General features: G+C 39.0%; 1 protein-coding gene across 3 annotated transcripts in view; it reads right to left on the bottom strand.

Moving 5' to 3' along the window:
• Positions 1-21,905, bottom strand: part of LOC139765085 (ubiquitin carboxyl-terminal hydrolase 24-like) — a 255,707-nt gene that overhangs the window by 18,885 nt on the left and 214,917 nt on the right. For all 3 annotated transcript variants that reach the window (XM_071692247.1, XM_071692245.1, XM_071692246.1), the window contains 5 exons: positions 17,774-17,921; positions 15,939-16,173; positions 15,380-15,645; positions 5,239-5,404; positions 801-987 (listed from right to left, as the gene is read on the bottom strand). In XM_071692247.1, coding sequence (XP_071548348.1) covers positions 801-987; positions 5,239-5,404; positions 15,380-15,645; positions 15,939-16,173; positions 17,774-17,921 — 1,002 coding nt within the window. The remainder of the gene's footprint in view (positions 1-800; positions 988-5,238; positions 5,405-15,379; positions 15,646-15,938; positions 16,174-17,773; positions 17,922-21,905) is intronic.

Here is a 21,905-nt window from a genome sequence, read left to right on the forward strand (position 1 = left end):
TACTTCCATTGTTCTCACCTTTTTCCATTCTGTTCTCAGTCTCTCCTGGTACTTCCTCACACAAGTCTCCTTCCCAAGCTCATTTACTCTCACCACCCTCTTCACCCCAACATTCACTCTTCTTTTCTGAAAACCCATACAAATCTTCACCTTAGCCTCCACAAGATAATGATCAGACATCCCTCCAGTTGCACCTCTCAGCACATTAACATCCAAAAGTCTCTCTTTCACGCGCCTGTCAATTAACACGTAATCCAATAACGCTCTCTGGCCATCTCTCCTACTTACATACGTATACTTATGTATATCTTGCTTTTTAAACCAGGTATTCCCAATCACCAGTCCTTTTTCAGCACATAAATCTACAAGCTCTTCACCATTTCCATTTACAACACTGAGCACCCCATGTATACCAATCATTCCCTCAATTGCCACATTACTCACCTTTGCATTTAAATCACCCATCACTATAACCCGGTCTCGTGCATCAAAACACACTCATTCAGCTGCTCCCAAAACACTTGCCTCTCATGATCTTTCTTCTCATGCCCAGTTATTTACTACAATAGAAAACAAAACCAAAATAATTCTGAGGTGTCTATGAATGAACTAATATCAGAATTTATTAGACTGGAAGGACAAAGTTATGGGATTATATGTGAAAATGTTATCAAAATTAAAAGAGATGCAAATGTATGGAGTGACTATATGCTTCCACTTGAACAGAAAGTTTTAAAAGCAGAGTAGATACCTAGTGACATCAATCTGTTTTGAATATTTATCAAGACCATATTTGTTACCTGTGGTCTGGTGGGCAACCATGTCATATGCTGTAATTATTGTTGCAATTACTGAGTGAAGAGGACCAAACTCTTGGGTGTGCATGGATGACCATCGCCGCTTGTCTGAGTCTGACGGGCCAAGAAGGAAGCTGAGGAGGCTTGAGAAACCACCCAAGACAAGGATCTGCTGACACTGGACTTGGCCCTAGAAAAAAAAAAATCTGTGAGATGCAGGATTTCTCCAAGCTGGAAAAAGTGTGAATAAGACATTATTGTCAGATTCATGGCATGCAAGAATAAAGAATGTTTGCTGGTTCTAACTGTCTATACATATAGTAATGAAAAAAATTCTACCACTGCTTTTATATTTGTGCAACATCTACATTATTTGCCTTATCCTTTCTGTCTCACAATGATTTCTTTCAGATATTGCTCTTAGATCATCATATTTACACCCAAAGTCCCCAAACCTAATCTTACGCTAGTTGAGAAAAGTTAGACCATATGCTTCATTATCTATGGTAATCAAGGACATTATATCAAACTGTATTTAATTTTCGTCACACAGGCCAGATATTAATTTGTACCTTGGTGAACAGAAAAAGAATTTTCCATATTTGGCTTTTGCAAAACTTTAACTTCTGACTCAAAAAAGCAAAGCACCATAATTAACTAATGATCATATCACCAGTTGCATATGTATTCTTATTTACTAACCTCATTCCAATAAATCAATTTATTTGTTTCTTTATTCCATTTCTTCCATTTGATCGAGTAAGTAATGAAAGGTGTAAGGGGCCTGGACGTGGATAGGGAGTTATGTTTTCGGTGCATTACACATGGCAGTTAGAGCCTGAGTATGAACAAACATTACCTTTTTGTCTGTTTTCCTGGTGCTACCTCACTCATGCAAGGGGTGGTGATGCTGTTTCCTGTGGGGTGAGGTGGCACTGGGAATGGATGAAGGCAAGCAAGTATGAATATGTACATGTGTATAGATGTATATGTCTGCGTATGTATATGTATGTGTATATATTGATATGTATATGTAAATGAATGTTTATGGGCGCTTATGTATATACATACATGTGTATATGAGTAGATGGGCCATTCTTCGTCTGTTTCCTGGTGCTACCTCACTGAAGCAGGAAATGGCAATCAAGTATAATACATAAAGAAATTAACAAATGAATTATTTATCTATTTATCATACTTGATCGCTGTTTCCAGCATCAGCAAGGTGGCACCAGGAAACAAATGAAAAACAGCCAATCCACTCATATAAACATATATATACATAAACACCCATACACATATCCCAGATGCTTCACATGCCTTGATTCAATCCACTGACAGCACGTCAACCCCTGTATACCACATCGCTCCAATTCACTCTATTCCTTGCCCTCCTTTCACCCTCCTGCATGTTCAGGCCCCGATCACACAAAATCTTTTTCACTCCATCTTTCCACCTCCAATTTGGTCTCCCTCTTCTCCTCGTTCCCTCCACCTCCGACACGTATATCCTCTTGGTCAATCTTTCCTCACTCATTCTCTCCATGTGCCCAAACCATTTCAAAACACCCTCTTCTGCTCTCTCAACCACGCTCTTTTTATTTCCACACATCTCTCTTACCCTTACGTTACTTACTCGATCAAACCACCTCACACCACACATTGTCCTCAAACATCTCATTTCCAGCACATCCATCCTCCTGCGCACAACTCTATCCATAGCCCACGCCTCGCAACCATACAGCATTGTTGGAACCACTATTCCTTCAAACATACCCATTTTTGCTTTCCGAGATAATGTTCTCGACTTCCACACATTTTTCAAGGCTCCCAAAATTTTCCACTCATATAAACATATATATACATAAACACCCATACACATATATCAATGAGTGAGGAAAGATTGACCGAGAGGATGTATGTGTCAGAGGTGGAGGGAACGAGGAGAAGTGGGAGACCAAATTAGAGGTGGAGGGATGGAGTGAGGGAGATTTTGAGTGATCAGGGCCTGAACATGCAGGAGGGTGAAAGGCGTGCAAGGAATAGAGTGAATTGGAATGATGTGGTATACCGGGGTCGACGTGCTGTCAATGGATTGAACCAGGGCATGTGAAGCGTCTGGGGTAAACCATGGAAAGTTCTGTGGGGCCTGGATGTGGAAAGGGAGCTGTGGTTTCGGTGCATTATTACATGACAGCTAGAGACTGAGTGTGAACGAATGGGGCCTTTGTTGTCTTTTCCTAGCGCTACCTCGCACACATGAGGGGGGAGGGGGTTGTTATTCCATGTGTGGCAAGGTGGCGATGGGAATAAATAAAGGCAGACAGTATGAATTATGTATATGTGTATATATGTATATGTCTGTGTGTGTATATATATGTATTAATTGAGATGTATAGGTATGTATATTTGAGTGTGTGGACGTGTATGTACATACATGTGTATGTGGGTGGGTTGGGCCATTCTTTCCTCTATTTCCTTGTGCTACCTTGCTAATGCGGGAGACAGTGAAAAAGCAAAATAAATAAATAAATAATATATATACATAATACACATGTACATATTCATACTTGCTCCCTTCATCCATTCCCATCACCACCCTGCCACACATGAAATAGCAAATTACAAAGGTGCGAGTTTGTAGAGCGTAGTTTGTAAGTTGTATGGGAGAGTGATAACTGAGAGGATGAGTGCATGCAACAGAGCTTCAGATTAAGGTGTAACAATGTGACTTCAGGAATGGTAAAGGATGTGTGGATCAGGTGATTGCTTTGAAGAATGTGTCCAAGAAATATCTAAAGGAACAGAAGGACTACATACAGCACATACAGATCTGGATCACACAAGGGTGGGTTTGTGTATAGGTGTGTGATGTCACCATGGTAGCTTTTTTGTTTTTAAGTGGTGTGAAGGAGGTTAATGCAAGGGTACTGGGGAGAGGAGCAGGTATTCAGTCTGTTGGGGATGGGTGGGTAATGGAGGTGAGTCACTTGTTTGTTGATAACAAAACACTGGTGGGAGATTTGAATGAGTACTGCAGAGGCTGTGAAAGAGTGTGAAAGGATAAAGTAGACAGTAACTGCATATAAAAGCAAGGTTATTAGCTTTAGAATATGAGTTTAAATGGACTGGATTGGGAGGAAAAGGGATGTTTCAGATACCTCAGAGTGGATATGGTAGCACTCTAACCCACATAAACCTTGAACTCAATTCCTTCCACCCTTTGGCATAAACCTAAAGCTCATTTCTTATCAAAAAAGCTTCCCCTTCCTTTGATTTTGTCCTTTTATTAACCCCAGACACTACTCCTCTTAACATTCCTAAACTATAATACCCATGTGAACTTCATCTCTGTTGTGCTCAATGCCACATCATCCATGTATCTCTCATCTTTTCACCCTCATCATTACACATACATTCAAATAGCCCAGCCTGAAACTTTCAGGAAAAATCCTAACTTGGATCTTCCTCCATTTCTGTTTTTAGAAAGTAGCAATGTGAGAGAAGAGGATTTCCATTCTCTTGCTCTTGCCCTTTAGTTCCTCTACAACACATCTGATGTATGTGGTTAATGTTCTTTCTCCTCTTCCCCAATGTATAGTACATATTCTTTTGCTTTTTTCTTTAGCACAACCAGTTGAACTGCTGATTCTAGATTCAAAAGCATTACTTGCCTTAAGGAACTAACATGTTCCTTTCTCTCAATAATATTTCATTTACTATGAAATTTTTTCCATAAATTCAAGTAGTCCTCTCGAATGTCAAATGTTATGGAATGTTAGAAATTATTCTGACAAATACATATTAAAAAATGTATACAGAAAGCACCTACAGTCTTAACAGGAGAGCATATTCATATCTGTAAGCACCAACGGCTGGACAAAGATTGATGCCTCATGGGTAAGTCCCTTGATAAGTACCTCTGATGTGTTACCAGGCTATGCATGCTTGTGGTTGCATCATGAGTGAAAAGCCACTTCTGGCAAATCTGTATCATCATCTGCTGACAAAAAGGAGTACAGTCATACTGAGAAACTTCCCACTCCAAAGAAGTCCACCATTTCCACTGAAGCCTAAAACTGCATGAGCTCCTTCAGTGAAATGGTTCTGGGATTACAGAATGATAAGGATATGTACCCGTGACATGTTCAGCATTTAATACCTAAGAAAAGAACCATTTGTCTGTTATCATGTACAGCACTGTGGAATATTGATGGGAATTTCAACCTTTCAAAAAGTTATATTTATCAAAATGCCACCTTAATGGATTTAGTCTCAAGAAATTTCAATGTTCAGCACAGTCCTTTCATGGCAAGAAACATATTCTTCTTGATCCATTCATGCTTAAGTAAAGAATCTAAAAACATGTAAATGAAAATTTCCAATGAGGTAGCACAAGTGCACCTAACACTAGAGTGTAACTAATGACATGGTTACTTACCTGCTGACAATAGCTATTCAACAGTGAAAAATATTGGTAAGAAGTTTTGACAGCTGCAGCCACTTCAGAGGAAAGGAGGGACAGGAGATGCTTCATTATATTCTGCACACTATCAACCCCATTAGAATGTTCAAATTCCGATCTGAAGACAAAACCTAACAGGTTGCTGTGGAAGAAGTAAAATCATTAAATATTAGAAACATTGTTCTATCACAGTAGAATTATTTGACCATAAAGTTACTTGCATACCCAGCCTTCAAATGACAAATCATTATGAGTAAGACATAAACCAATCTTAATTATCAAGGCTTTTTTTTTTGCAAAGACAATAATATGTAGCTACTTAAGGAATGCCTAAATCTACCAAGCAGGCACTGGTAGGTTGAACACATCTATAAAATAATATGTCACTAGGGGATATCCAGCAAGCAATGGGAATATGAGTAAACAGCAATTATAAGGGGAATTTTTTTTTTTTTTTTTTTATACCTCGTCGCTGTCTCCCGCGGTTGCGAGGTAGCGCAAGGAAACAGACGAAAGAAATGGCCCAACCCCCCCCATACACATGTACATACACACGTCCACACACGCAAATATACATACCTACACAGCTTTCCATGGTTTACCCCGGACGCTTCACATGCCTTGATTCAATCCACTGACAGCACGTCAACCCCTGTATACCACATCGCTCCAATTCACTCTATTCCTTGCCCTCCTTTCACCCTCCTGCATGTTCAGGCCCCGATCACACAAAATCCTCTTCACTCCATCTTTCCACCTCCAATTTGGTCTCCCTCTTCTCCTCGTTCCCTCCACCTCCGACACATATATCCTCTTGGTCAATCTTTCCTCACTCATTCTCTCCATGTGCCCAAACCATTTCAAAACACCCTCTTCTGCTCTCTCAACCACGCTCTTTTTATTTCCACACATCTCTCTTACCCTTACGTTACTTACTCGATCAAACCACCTCACACCACACATTGTCCTCAAACATCTCATTTCCAGCACATCCATCCTCCTGCGCACAACTCTATCCATAGCCCACGCCTCGCAACCATACAACATTGTTGGAACCACTATTCCTTCAAACATACCCATTTTTGCTTTCCGAGATAATGTTCTCGACTTCCACACATTTTTCAAGGCTCCCAAAATTTTTGCCCCCTCCCCCACCCTATGATCCACTTCCGCTTCCATGGTTCCATCCGCTGACAGATCCACTCCCAGATATCTAAAACACTTCACTTCCTCCAGCCTCTCTCCATTCAAACTCACCTCCCAATTGACTTGACCCTCAACCCTACTGTACCTAATAACCTTGCTCTTATTCACATTTACTCTTAACTTTCTTCTTCCACACACTTTACCAAACTCCGTCACCAGCTTCTGCAGTTTCTCACATGAATCCGCCACCAGCGCTGTATCATCAGCGAACAACAACTGACTCACTTCCCAAGCTCTCTCATCCCCAACAGACTTCATACTTGCCCCTCTTTCCAAGACTCTTGCATTTACCTCCCTAACAACCCCATCCATAAACAAATTAAACAACCATGGAGACATCACACATCCCTGCCGCAAACCTACATTCACTGAGAACCAATCACTTTCCTCTCTTCCTACACGTACACATGCCTTACATCCTCGATAAAAACTTTTCACTGCTTCTAACAACTTGCCTCCCACACCATATATTCTTAATACCTTCCACAGAGCATCTCTATCAACTCTATCATATGCCTTCAAAAAGTATACACTGGGCACCAAGAATACACCATACTCTGATGGATATCATGATACCAATCATCAGGAAAAAGCTGAATGAGAAGAACAGCCTACCCTGTTTGTTGATACTACTGTCTTTGCTAAGAAATCAGCCTCCAAAGACTAAAAAATTATTCTCCATATGAATGAAACATAAACAATCTGACTTGAAACTTTCACTCTGGAAGACGCATTTACAGTTTCAAAAATCGTTTTCTCCTCAGTAAGGCTGACCCATACATATTCAATAAATCCTGAGTTCCCAGTACAAGCAGCACTGCTCCCAACTCAATCATCACCTAATGTACTGCTGTCACATAACAGGTCTTTATGTTTAGTGGAATTACCTACTTGCAACTATTACTCTGTACTATACAAAGTAAGAGTCCTGCATTCACAAGACCCCATCTTTTACATTTCCTCTTTTAAAACAAAACTTTTTAAGCCTCTGTAAACTTTCTATATTTACACTTTCAATACCTAACTTATCAATTTACTCAAAACTCTAATAAAACAATTTTTTTGCTATGGCCTGTTGTTGCTCTTTCTTTGCATTTTTAGTAAATGGTTCACTGTTGACAATGTGAGTCTGATTAACCATATAATGACCTAAATCATTCTGTTGTCCTCAACAGAGTTAAAGAAATGTGGTCTGTCATTACACTGACTGATATCCAGCTTTTTTTCAATTGCCAAAATATTGAGCTAGCACCAAGAATAAACAAAGAATGGCCTCATTCACTCACATTCACTCTCTAACTCTCATATGTAATGCATCAAAACCAGAGCCCCCTGTCTACAAACAGGTTCCAAAGATCTTTCCATGGTTTTATCTGACTGCTTCATGTGCTCAGGTTAAACCAACTATAGGCCCTTGGACTTGTATCCTCTTCCATCATCCATACCAGTGCATGGCTCACCTTCTCCCATATTCATCAGTTCTTCAAAACACTCTTTCTATCTTCAAATGAAAGACTAAACAGCAATACAGATCAAAATGAAAAAAATTTGAGAAATAATAACAAGGAAGTAGTTAAATAAAGATGAGACAAAATGAAAGCGAAGAAAATAAAGAGGCAGGTGCCTGACTCTGCTGCCAGTGAGAGGGAGGGCTCTTGGCAGTAGTAGTACCGGCTCCTCCCAAAACCTTTCCCTCTCTGTTAGACCTTCCTCTTTTTCTATCCATTATACCAACATTCATGGTCTCTCTAACAACCTTTCCTCAGTTAAACACCATCTGTCTAATACCCCTCCTAACATCTTACTTCTTTCTAAAACACAGCCGTCTAATGATGTTCTTGTTAGTCCCTCTTTCATATCTAACTACAACCTCCAGTCATGATTCTGGTTCAAAGGTGGCGTTTGTGATTATTCCAACATTTAGTGTAAAGTGTGTTGTATCATCAAGTAAAAGATAATCTTTTTGACAAATAATCAACTTTGTCCATGATCACAACTGTGTTAGCCTTGTCTGCTTTAGTTATATGTAGTTCACTATCTTTTTTCATATTGTTAATAGCAGTGATGAATCAAAAAAGAAATCATTCTACAGAGTTAACCTCAAACTTCACTTTGATACCATGAATCTTTTAGTTCTCCCATTTTGTGATAAAATGTTACTCCCCAGCCTGCTTAAAACCTTTAATGTGAATGTAGCCTTCAGCATTAACAATACTATTAAGAATATCTTCATAAAAAAATCACCAGAAAATTCTGTGGGCTGAGTTTACAGAATAACTTGTAAAAGCTGTAATACATTTTATATTGGGCAGACTGGTAAGGATCTCTCTGTTAGACTTAAGCAACAAAACTATTGTATAAGAAGAGGAAAAGAATCAAATGCTCTATTTAATCAGGTTAAAAATTATGACCACTGTATTGACTGGAGTAGTGATAATTCAGTTATAACCCCCTGACCAAAAGAATCTCCTCTTATCAAATACACAAAGAATTGTAACATGAATATTAGAGAAGGTCTATACAAACTAGATAGCTTTGCCAGAGGCAAAATTTGAAAACAGTTCCCTGTCTTGTCCATACAATACAATTTATGACAGGCACAGTACCAGACCCAAACACCATCAACCGGAAACACTTGTGTACCATGGCGTCTTATCTCTGCCTCTCTTTGTACATAAACTGACTGTTCTGTACGTCTTCTATCTTATTCTTGTATCTCCCCTGATGATGTGATCATTGCATGAAAGTGCACTTTCCTTGCAGTTATCAGCAAATACTAGATCACACACACCAATGTGACCCACTGCAACAAGTTAATAATCTATGTATGACAACAAATTGAAGATATGAAAGAAAATGTGTTAAACCTTTCAGCAATGATACAGAGTTGTTAAGTCTTCAAAAATGTTATGAAACATGTCAAAAATAAATCAGAGAAAAAATGTTTGACAGTCCAACCAGGAAGCTAGATCGATTATTCCATATGGACTCCTGTGGTGTAGCAGTTACCATCCCTGACTGTGACGCATTCATGGGCTGCCCTGGGTCGAGCGTATAGGTTTGAATCCTGGTTATGACAGTCGGTCCACAGTCAACCCAGCTAGTCATCTACCCTTAGGGGGCTGATCGATAAAATGGGTTCCTGGCTCAAGCTAGGGTATATATACAGGTCGAGTATCCCTTACCTGAAATGCCTGGGACCAGAAGGATTTTGGATTTTCGATTTTGGGGGGATTATGGAATATTTGCAAATACATAATGAGACGTCCTGGGGATGGGACCCAAGTCTAGACACAAAATCCATTTATGTTTCATATACAATTAGCCTGAAGGTAATTTATACACTATCTTTAATAATTTTCCTTCCTCTTTTTCCATCACTGTTACCCACAGGGGTAAAATATCTTTGTACCACAGAGCAGAGAATTAACAAAAAACACAGTGAGTAATGCACATAGGTCTGGTGATGACAATGGTTTGTATCAAATTGGCGCCAACAGAACGAAAGAGCCCAGCATGGGCAAGTGAGGTCAAGTATGGAATATTCTACTTGTCATGTCATGTTGCCGCTCAAAAAGTTTTGGATTTTGGAGCATTTCGTATTTTCAGATTAGGGATGCTCAACGTGTATTTATAGCATTAACAGAATGGCCTTAATTAGGGCCTCAGTTGCCCATGTTGGTATTGCTGTAGAATATATTTATTAAGAAAGGGGGAGCTGTGGTGTTGATTCAATGTATGTATGGATCATGGTGAAGTGCAATGATTGAGAAGGTGAAGGTATGTACAGAGCATCAGACTGGAGAAGAACAGAGTGGTTTCAGAAGTGGTAGAGGATGTGTGGATCAGGTGTCTGATTTGAAGAACGTGTGTGAGAAATACTTAGAAAAACAGATGGTTTTGTACGTAGCATTTATGGGTCTGGAGAAGGAATATGATAGGGGTGATAGAGATGCTTTGTGGAAGGTCTTAAGAGTATATGGTTGGGAGGTAAGCCGCTAGAAGCAGTGAAAAGCTTGTATCAAGATAGTAAAGCATGTGTACGAGTAGGAAGAAAGGAGATCGACTGATTCCTAGTGAAGGTCAGTCTGCAGCAAGCGTGTGTGATGTCCCCATTCTTGTTTAATTTGTTTATGGATGGGTGGTTAGGGAGGTAACTGCAAGAGTTTTGAAGAGAGCGGCAAGTAAGCAGTCTGTTGGGGATGAGAGGGACTGGGAAGTCAGTTAGTTGCTGTTTGCTGATGATACAGCTCTGGTGTGGCTGATTCAAGTGAGAAACTGCAGAGGTTGGTGAATGAGTTTGGAAAAGAGTGTGAAAGGAGAAACTAAGAGTAAATGTGAATAATTGAGGGTTATTATATTCAGTAGGGTTGAGTTAATTGGGATGTGTCTGAATGGAGAAAAATTGGAGGAAGAAAAGCATTTTAGATATCTAGGAGTGGACTTAGCACAGAATGGAACCATGGAAGTGGAAGTGAGTCACAGGTTGGGGGAATGGGTGAAGGTTTTGGGAGCAATGAAGAATGTGTGGAAGGAGAGAACATTACTGCAGAGAGTAAAAATGGGTATGTTTGAAGGAATAGTAGTTCCAACAATGTTAGATTGTTGCAAGGCATGGGCTATATGAGGTTGTATGGAGGAGGGTGGATGTGTTGGAAATGAAATGTTTGAGGACAATATGAGGTGTGGGTTGTTTGAATGAATAAGTAATAAAGGGCTAATAGAGAGGTATGGTAATACAATGAGTGTGGTTGAGAGAGCTGAAAAGGGTGTGCTGATATGGCATGAACATTTGGAGAGAATGAGTGAGGAGAGGTTGACAAAGAGGTTATATGTGTCAGAATGGGAAGGAACAAAGAGAAAGGGAAGACCAACTTGGAGATGGAAGGATGATGTGAAAAAGATCTTAAGTAATTGGGGACTGAACATGCAGGAGGGTGACAGGTGTGAATGGGATAGACTGAATTGGGATTATGTCATATATAGGGGTCAGCATGCTGTCAAATGACTGATCTAGGGCATGTGAAGCAGCCAGAGAATACCATGGAAAGAATTTTGATACCTGATGGTGGATAGGAAGCTGTGGTTTTGATGCATTACATATGAGAGCTAGAGAATGGATCTGAGAAAATGTGGCTTTTCTTTGTTTTCCCCTGGTGCTACCTCACTAATAAGGGAAATGGCAATCAAATATGAAAAAAATCTAAGTGAATAAGTTATGGGTCAAGAAAGGATTAATTAGTAATGCCACATCAAGGCTTAACAGGATAAGTGATAGAAACATGGACAAATGTAAAGACATAGGTGTCCACACAAATATGAAACTAGGTTTCTGAGAACATATTGAGAAAATGGCAGTTATCGAGTCAAGTGATGAGCAGTATGATTCTTAGAACTTTCTGTACAAGGGAAAGAAACCTACAGATGAAAATGTTTCATATATATATATATATATATATATATATATATATATATATATATATATATATATATATATATATATATATATATATATTTTTTTTTGTCGCTGTCTCCCGCGTTTGCGAGGTAGCGCAAGGAAACAGACGAAAGAAATAGCCCAACCCACCCCCATACACATGTATATACAAACGTCCACACACGCAAGTATACATACCTACACAGCTTTCCATGGTTTACCCCAGACGCTTCACATGCCTTGATTCAATCCACTGACAGCACGTCAACCCCGGTATACCACATCGCTCCAATTCACTCTATTCCTTGCCCTCCTTTCACCCTCCTGCATGTTCAGGCCCCGATCACACAAAATCTTTTTCACTCCATCTTTCCACCTCCAATTTGGTCTCCCTCTTCTCCTCGTTCCCTCCACCTCCGACACATATATCCTCTTGGTCAATCTTTCCTCACTCATTCTCTCCATGTGCCCAAACCACTTCAAAACACCCTCTTCTGCTCTCTCAACCACGCTCTTTTTATTTCCACACATCTCTCTTACCCTTACGTTACTCACTCGATCAAACCACCTCACACCACACATTGTCCTCAAACATCTCATTTCCAGCACATCCATCCTCCTGCGCACAACTCTATCCATAGCCCACGCCTCGCAACCATACAACATTGTTGGAACCACTATTCCTTCAAACATACCCATTTTTGCTTTCCGAGATAATGTTCTCGACTTCCACACATTCTTCAAGGCCCCCAGAATTTTCGCCCCCTCCCCCGCCCTATGATCCACTTCCGCTTGCATGGTTACATCAGCTGCCAGATCCACTCCCAGATATCTAAAACACTTCACTTCCTCCAGTTTTTCTCCATTCAAACTCACCTCCCAATTGACTTGACCCTCAACCCTACTGTACCTAATAACCTTGCTCTTATTCACATTTACTCTTAACTTTCTTCTTCCACACACTTTACCAAACTCAGTCACCAGCTTCTGCAGTTTCTCACATGAATCAGCCACCAGCGCTGTATCATCAGCGAACAACAACTGACTCACTTCCCAAGCTCTCTCATCCCCAACAGACTTCATACTTGCCCCTCTTTCCAAAACTCTTGCATTTACCTCCCTAACAACCCCATCCATAAACAAATTAAACAACCATGGAGACATCACACACCCCTGCCGCAAACCTACATTCACTGAGAACCAATCACTTTCCTCTCTTCCTACACGTACACATGCCTTACATCCTCGATAAAAACTTTTCACTGCTTCTAACAACTTTCCTCCCACACCATATATTCTTAATACCTTCCACAGAGCATCTCTATCAACTCTATCATATGCCTTCTCCAGATCCATAAATGCTACATACAAATCCATTTGCTTTTCTAAGTATTTCTCACATACATTCTTCAAAGCAAACACCTGATCCACACATCCTCTACCACTTCTGAAACCACACTGCTCTTCCCCAATCTGATGCTCTGTACATGCCTTCACTCTCTCAATCAATACCCTCCCATATAATTTACCAGGAATACTCAACAAACTTATACCTCTGTAATTTGAGCACTCACTCTTATCCCCTTTGCCTTTGTACAATGGCACTATGCACGCATTCCGCCAATCCTCAGGCACCTCACCATGAGTCATACATACATTAAATAACCTTACCAACCAGTCAACAATACAGTCACCCCCTTTTTTAATAAATTCCACTCAACAAACTTATACCTCTGTAATTTGAGCACTCACTCTTATCCCCTTTGCCTTTGTACAATGGCACTATGCACGCATATATATATATATATATATATATATATATATATATATATATATATTATCCCTGGGGATAGGGGAGAAAGAATACTTCCCACGTATTCCCTGCGTGTCGTAGAAGGCGACTAAAAGGGAAGGGAGCGGGGGGCTGGAAATCCTCCCCTCTCGTTTTTTTTTTAATTTTCCAAAAGAAGGAACAGAGAAGGGGGCCAGGTGAGGATATTCCCTCAAAGGCCCAGTCCTCTGTTCTTAACGCTACCTCGCTATCGCGGGAAATGGCGAATAGTATGAAAAAAAAAAAAAAAAAAAAAAAAATATATATATATATATATATATATATATATATATATATATATATCCCTGGGGATAGGGTAGAAAGAATACTTCCCACGTTTTCCCTGCGTATCGTAGAAGACGACTAAAGGGGAGGGAGCAGGGGGCTGGAAATCCTCCCCTCCAGTTTTTGATTTTCCAAAAGAAGGAACAGAGAAGGGGGCAACGTGAGGATATATCCTCTAAGGCTCAGTCCTCTATTCTTAACGATACCTTTTTTATTATTATACTTAATCCTCCCCTCTCTTTTTTTTTTTTTTTTTTTTTTTTTTTCTTTTTTTTTTTTCCAAAAGAAGGAACAGAGAAGAGGTCCAGGTGAGGATATTCCCTCAAAGGCCCAGTCCTCTGTTCTTAACGATACCTCGCTATCGCGGGAAATAGCGAATAGTATGAAAAAAAAAAAAAAAAAAAAAAAACTTAATTGCTGTTTCCCACGTCTGCGAGGTAGCACCAGGAAACACACGAAGAGTGGCCCATCCACTTACATACACATATATATACATAAACACCTATACACACACATATACATACATATACATATCAACATACACATACACAGACATATACATATATACACATGTACATGTTCAGATTTGCTTGCCTTCATCCATTCCTGTCGCTACCCCCTGCTGTGTTGTACGGTCATCAACAAAAAATAAGAAATAAACATATTAGAGAGGATTCACAAGCACTACACAATGCAAAATCAAGGGAAAGGAATAACTGGGCTACCACAAATGGCTGAAAGAACTGCAGCTATTGAACCTAGAATGAAGATGAGAAAGATATATGATATTCTACATATGACAATCAATTAAAGATATAAAAGACAGTATTTCTGGAATTACACCATCATCAAAGAACTTCTTCCTCTAAAGGACTCCACATTTTCCTGCTACTGAAAGTAATACTTCCTTGGACTACAATAGCCTCTAGCTAGAAAGAGGTCCTAGGTGACACCAGGACTTTCTAAGTGGGTTCTACAGTAATAATGATAAAATAAACAATTCAAACATATCATGAACAATTAAAATGATAATCATCATTAAGTAAAAAACAAAACACTCTGTTAATGCTATGATATATATATTCAAACCACAATCAGTGACCCATATTACTAAAACCAATAAAAATCCTAGATCTGCACAATGCATGCTTCCAAGGACTATTCATTTTTGACATTCTACCTGTATTAGAATATGAAATATGCAAAAAAGCAGAAGTGATGGGAAAGACTTCTGAGCCTAAAATTTCTATTTTGGGCATGTATCAGGTTCACAGGTGTACACAAAATGGTTGAGTAAAATACTGACCAAAGATCAAGTACTCTCTGGGTTAAACTCACCATAATTCTTATATACTAACCTGAAATGTCCTCGAATCATTTTGTTTGGGCACTCCAGTAAAAGTGATTGGACGTGTTTTACTCCACTGTCACTAGAAAAGTAACTAACAACCCAGGTGCATGCCTCCCGGGACTGCTGTATCAGCGAGCTAAGCAACTGCATCCACCGAATTATTACAGGTTCTTCTTTATCTTTCATTCGAAGGTAAGTGTTCAGTAAAAAGTTCATTCCCAAATCAACAGCTTGTACACAGAAGGTATTGTTCCTGCAATTCTGTTTTCCTTCCTGTGAAACAAACTAACAAGTCAGGAACAAAAGAAGAAACATAAGCACTTGGTATAGGTTAATGTCAACTGTCTTACCAGTAATCAAAAAATTTTATAAACTGCATACAGATTCAGATGTTAATCTTTCAAATTAAGATACAGCACTTTATGTCATAAAAATCTATCAAAACAACAAATACTTTACAATAATTGAAAGTAAGGCATATTATCCTACAAACATTGAAAAAGGAAACAAAGAAACTATAGCCTTCATTAATCTGTGAACACAATCAAAGCATGAACTTCACTTACCAAATTAACTGAGCATAGTTGGTAAACAAAGGTATAGTAATCATGTGAGAAAACATCACGATTCTTAAGGAAAGTGAGGTTTTCATGAGTGATAGTAGACAGAATACGTGGAGGCATGTGTTCACGGAACATCCCTTGCTTCTCTCCTTGCTGTAGTAGCTGACTCAGTTCACATAAACTGGTGCGAGCTCTTCTCTCACTGCTCCCACCACTTATTGACATATTTTTTCTTGCACTGGTGATCAACAAGCATATTGAAAAATGTATTAAAACTGTCTCAGTCAAATCAAATGGTAAGGGTTTAAAAACTTCTAAAAAGCTACTTATTGGTCAGGGTAAGGGATACAAAGTTTTCACTCAAGCGTCTATACTTTATCCTTGGAATTCAGACCAACCATACTGAAACATTTCCCTGTCCTTAAGTAACTGAAACAGTAAAACAGAATAAAACAGAGAGAGATCTAAGTTTTTAAAAGTTTTTATCTGTTGACCATGATATACAAAGTATTTACCACTTATACAGTACCTTGTAATGATTGTCAAATTAATTCAAAATTAAAGCAGGAAATGTGATCTTAAATGGAATGCTTTATAGTCACAGATAGGATTAGCAAGAACAACAAATAGTTTGGGATGAGGATGCTGGTTAAAATGTTAATCATCTGACAGTGTTCTCTCATATGTCATTTCAAGTCTTGATTATGGACTTCTGTGGCATTTCATCAGTTTGGGAACTCTGGCAGGAGCTAAGCTATCATCTGCAAGGTGAAGCTGGTGTGCAGTACCAATTGGTGACCAGTCCATGTTTATATAAAAATTCAATTGGTTAATTTGGTCCTTGCTGTTTAACTATTTTCTCACTTGCATCTGTTTGAAAATGTTGTTCAATGACATCATATACACTCTCTTCCAAACATCCACCAAAATTACACTAAAATAGTACCTCTTCATACCCTTTCTAACAAGCATTTGCCTTGTTTCTTGTTATGACCCCTGGTTACTCTATTACTCAATCTCATGAAGATCTGTTCACTGCTGACACCATCCAGATGATTTGGAAATATGAAGGCTGTAATTAGGTCACTCCTAACTCCCCTTCCAGTTAGGCAAATTTGTAACCTTCATCCTCTTAGTGTAGCTCAGCTTAATTGGATACCATCAGAGTTGCCAATCTCTGGACTCTCAATTTAAATTTCTATGCTTCTTTGGGTGCAATTACCAAACTCTAGGAGCATAACCCATTTGGTCTTATATATATATAGTAAGTTCTGAAATCTGCAGGTCATCTTATAACTTCATATTTATTACTTGGCAACAGAAGGACTGACAGATAATGGGTCATGCATGATGATCCTGCCTTTGGGAGAGATGGTAGGTAAATCTCAGATCATCTTTGTAATTATGCCTACATACCATCACAAAGGGAACTAAGCTCCCTCATTTTTCTCACTTCACTAGCCAAATCCTGATAAGAATAACTACCAAAACCTAAAAAATCAGATAAAAATTCTGGATACCCCACAATGAGGCAAAATTAGATATGTTCTCAGAATTAATAATCAATACACAAGACTACTGTTTTTCAGTTAAAAGTGACAACCTAACCTGACTTTAAATACCAATAAAAAAAAATAATGAGTATTAAGGTTTAAGCAAAAAATATTTTAAAAGAATCAAAATATATATTTGGCCCTGTTTTTGCAATTAGAATAATTCTTTCACATATATGAAAATTGGATATTAAAAATTCAATATTGAGAAACAGCTACGCAAAGGGCTGTAGTAATACTATGTTAACTAGATAATATTTTCAATCATGAAAAAATTACACAAACCTGCTTGTTGAAGCTCTGAAGGATCGGGATGTAACCCCCACCCTTGGGGTTTTTGGAGTCTTTGGAGTGGTCATTCTGTCATCTACACTATCATATACAAGCATGTAACCATTCCAGTACCTCAGCCGATCTTCTGGGAGTGGGTTTGCTAAACAATGAGTAAATATCATATAGAAGTGTACATGCCATTTCTATAATTGTTCCTGGAAGCTATTACAATAAAGAATATTGACATCAAAGAGAGAGAGAGTGAAGATTTTCTTTTCCAAAAAGGCACCTATTACAAACCTTGGTGCCAACATCATAGTTGGGCCTGATGAAAATGAAAAAGAAAAAATGTTAGCTATTATTCAGGTGATGACATATTTGTCTCTGAAAAGAAAACAATGCAAAAGTCCAGAAAAAACATGAATGGGTGGAGATTCACAATCTAGAAGTTGATGGAAAGAAAAATAAAATTAACCAGTTTATTACAGAACTATTAGTTCACATGCAAATCCTGTTGGGTAAAGCAGCCTTTTAAATGCTGTAAAGCCAGAAGAGGAGACATGCAAAGCAGCCAAATCTTCAAGACCTAAGTATCACACTCACTCTTGCCTTCTGAAGGAATGTAAATCCTAAAATATAACCTAAAGGACCATGAATGTTTATATCCTTAGGACCTTTCCCTAACATAAATTAGAAGAGCAATTGCAGGACCCAACCCACATAAAAAGACCTCTCAACTTTCTCCTTTCACACACTCTCCAAAACACTAGAACCATCCTCTGCATTTTCTCATTCTAACCTACCCAAACAACATGTCAACAACAAACAGTAAATGAATCACCTCCAAAGCCTCAATTTCTACCAACTTCTACAAACTTATACACAAACTTTACTTTGGATATAAACTCCTCACTGCTTCAAATAAGTCCCCCCACACCCACCACATATCCATAGGAACTTCCACAAAACTTCTCTATCAGCTTTAAATATGCTTTCTGCAAATCTGCAAATTCCAGATACAGATCTTTCTTTCTTTCTTTCTTTCTTTTAAACTGTTCGCCATTTCCCGCGTTAGCGAGGTAGCATTAAGAACAGAGGACTGGGCCTTTTTTGGAATATCCTCACCTGGTCCCCTCTGTTCCTTCTTTTGGAAAAAAAAAAGAAAAAAAGAGAGGGGAGGATTTCCAGCCCCCCGCTCCCTCCCCTTTTAGTTGCCTTCTACGACATGCAGGGAATACATGGGAAGTATTCTTAATCCTCTATCCCCAGGGATAACAGACTTTCTATCACTCTATTTATTTCTCACATAAATTCTTCGAAGCAAAACCCTGATCCATAAATGCCCTATCACCCTATAATTACATTGTTCCTTTCCAGTCTGAGGCATTGTGCATGCCACCACCTTCTCGATCACCACTCTCCCATACAATTTACTTGACCAAGTACACTGGACAAACTTTTTCATACTTGTTTGCAGTTTCTCATATTGGGAGAGTGACAACAGGAACAAAGAAAGTAAAGGCCATCTTTGCTCACATCCATTCTCTAGATTTCATGTGTTATGCACAAAAACTACAGCCCCCTTCCCATAATCAGGCCCCCACAGAATTTTCAGTAGTTTCCCCCAACAGCTTCATATGCCTTGGCTCTGCATGTTGCCCCCATTTCACCACGTCCCTCTAATTCAATCTATCCTATGTAGGCTTCCACCCTCCTGCACATTCAAGCCCGCCCCAAGCACTCAAAATCTTTTACACCCCATCCTTCCTCATCCAATATGGTTTTCTCCTTCCTATCCCCTCCACTTCTGATATGTATATCCTCTTTATCAGCCTATCCTCAACCATTCTCTCCATATATCTAAACCATTTCAGCACACTCATTGCATCTCTCTTAACCAGACTCTTCTTTATACCAAACCTCTCTCTTAAGCTATCATCACTTCACTAAATCAACCCAACTCACACAACATATTATCCTTAAACATTTTCTTTGTAAGACATTTATCCCTTTTTGTACATTCTTATCAATAGCCCATGCCTGGTATCCATAAGACATTGCTGGAACTACTATAACTTAAAACATACCCATTTTAACAATCCTATGTAGTGACTTCTCTTTCCACTCATTCCCCAATGCTCCCAGAACCATCACCCCCTCACCCACCCTTAAACTTGCTTTTGCTTCCATAGTTCCATTTACTGACATGTCCACTACCAGGTATCTATATATTCCACTTCTTCCAAATTTTCTTACTCAAACTCACATCACAACTAACATTCAATCTCAACCTTTTCCTCTCACACACTTCCAAACTCAAGACACCAACTTCTGCACTTTCTCAAACAAATCTGTCATCAACATTATACAATCAATAATCAATATAAGACGAATGCAAAAAATAGTGATCAAGTATGGAAAAATATATATGCAAATGCTCCCCAACATACATACGAGTTCCGTTCTGACCGACTGGTCGGATCTCAAAATGAATGCAAGTCAGACATAGGTCAGCATGGCTTGTAGAATTCATATAATTGTACAGCATTCTTTTATCCTACTCAATTTCTATCATGATTACCTGATTCTTTTACTAACCAGCTTTATCATATGATTCTGTAGTTTCTTTTTTACCTCTTACTTAAGATTCTTTAGTTCATGCATTGAGCATCAAACTTTCAACGAACTTTTCGGCATCTCCTTCTTCAGCACTTGCTGCTTCACCTGTGACTCAAATGTTGTGCAAACTGTATCCTCTTTTAAATCTACTGAACCAACCATGACTTGCTGTGAACTTCTTGATGTAATTCTCTCCTGCTCACTCCTTCGGAGTCTCAAAAAGACTTCTACTCTTCGCTTGAATTGACAGTTAACTCAGTGGTACACGTTTATGAATTTAATCTTCTATCCACAGCATCAACAATTTTTCCATTTTGTGAATGGACCCTTGTCGTCACTTTGTTATTATTGGAGACTTCATACTTGCTGAACATTTCACTGCTTCACGCATTTTTTCTTTGTCCTTTTAAGTTGTCAAGACCATCAAATGGGACAACTGTAGATCACATACAATCACATTAGGATATCATCTGACATTCACTACTGTATGCACGCAGCCGTTAGCATTGGAGGACATATACCCAAAAGTAATTATCATATTCACATATATTCTTTAATTTATATTTTTACCCTGTCGTATGTGTGGATGGTAGTAACCTGCACAGGTTGTAAGTTGGGAAGCATCTGTACATAGGGAAGGGGAGAAAGAATTCTACCTCTGTATTCCCTGTGTGTCATAAAAGGCAACTAAAAGGGGCAGAAGCTGGGGGTCTGAAACCCCCAATCCCTTCTTATATTTCAGTTTCTAAAAGAGGGAATGGAAGGAGCCAGGCAGGGAGTGCTCATCCTCCTTGAAGACTATGGTACTTAAATATGTGTGGATGTAACCAATATGAGAAGAAAGGAGAGATAGGCAGTGTTAAAGGAAAGAAAACTGGATGTTCTGGCCATGAGTGAAACAAAGCTCAAGGGTAAAGGGGAAGAATGGTTTGGAAATATCTTAAGTGTAAAGTTAGGGTTTGGCGAAAGGACAAGAGCCAAGGAAGAAGTAGCACAACTCCTGAAGCAGGATTTGTGGAATTGCGTAATGGAGCATAAGGATGTAAATTCTAGATTGATAGGGGTAAAACTGAAAGTGGGTTGTGAAAGATAGGTAACTGTTAGCACTTATGCACCCCTACCCATGAAAAGAAAGATCCTGAGAGGCAAGGGTTTTGAGATCAGCTGAGTTAGTGTGTCATAAGTTTTCATGTAAGAGACCGAATATTAGTAATGGGAGATTTAAATATGAAGATGAGTAATGTGACAGGGAGGAAAATGCAAGCCTTGGAGAGAGGGGCAAATATACAATCTGGGGATGAGAGGGCCTAGGAAGTGAGTCAGTTGTTGTTTGCTGATGATACAGGACTGGTGGCAGATCTAAATGAATAACTGAAAAAGTTACAAACTGAGTTTCTAAGAGTGTGTGAAAGGAAAAAGTTGACAGTGAATGTGAATAAAAGCAATGTTATTAGATTTAGTAGGGTTGAGGAACAGGTTAGTTGGGGTGTGAGTTTGAACGGAGAAAACTGGAGGAAGTGAGGTG

The sequence above is a fragment of the Panulirus ornatus genome, chromosome 52 (genome assembly GCF_036320965.1).
Source record: "Panulirus ornatus isolate Po-2019 chromosome 52, ASM3632096v1, whole genome shotgun sequence".
NCBI lineage: Eukaryota > Metazoa > Arthropoda > Malacostraca > Decapoda > Palinuridae > Panulirus > Panulirus ornatus.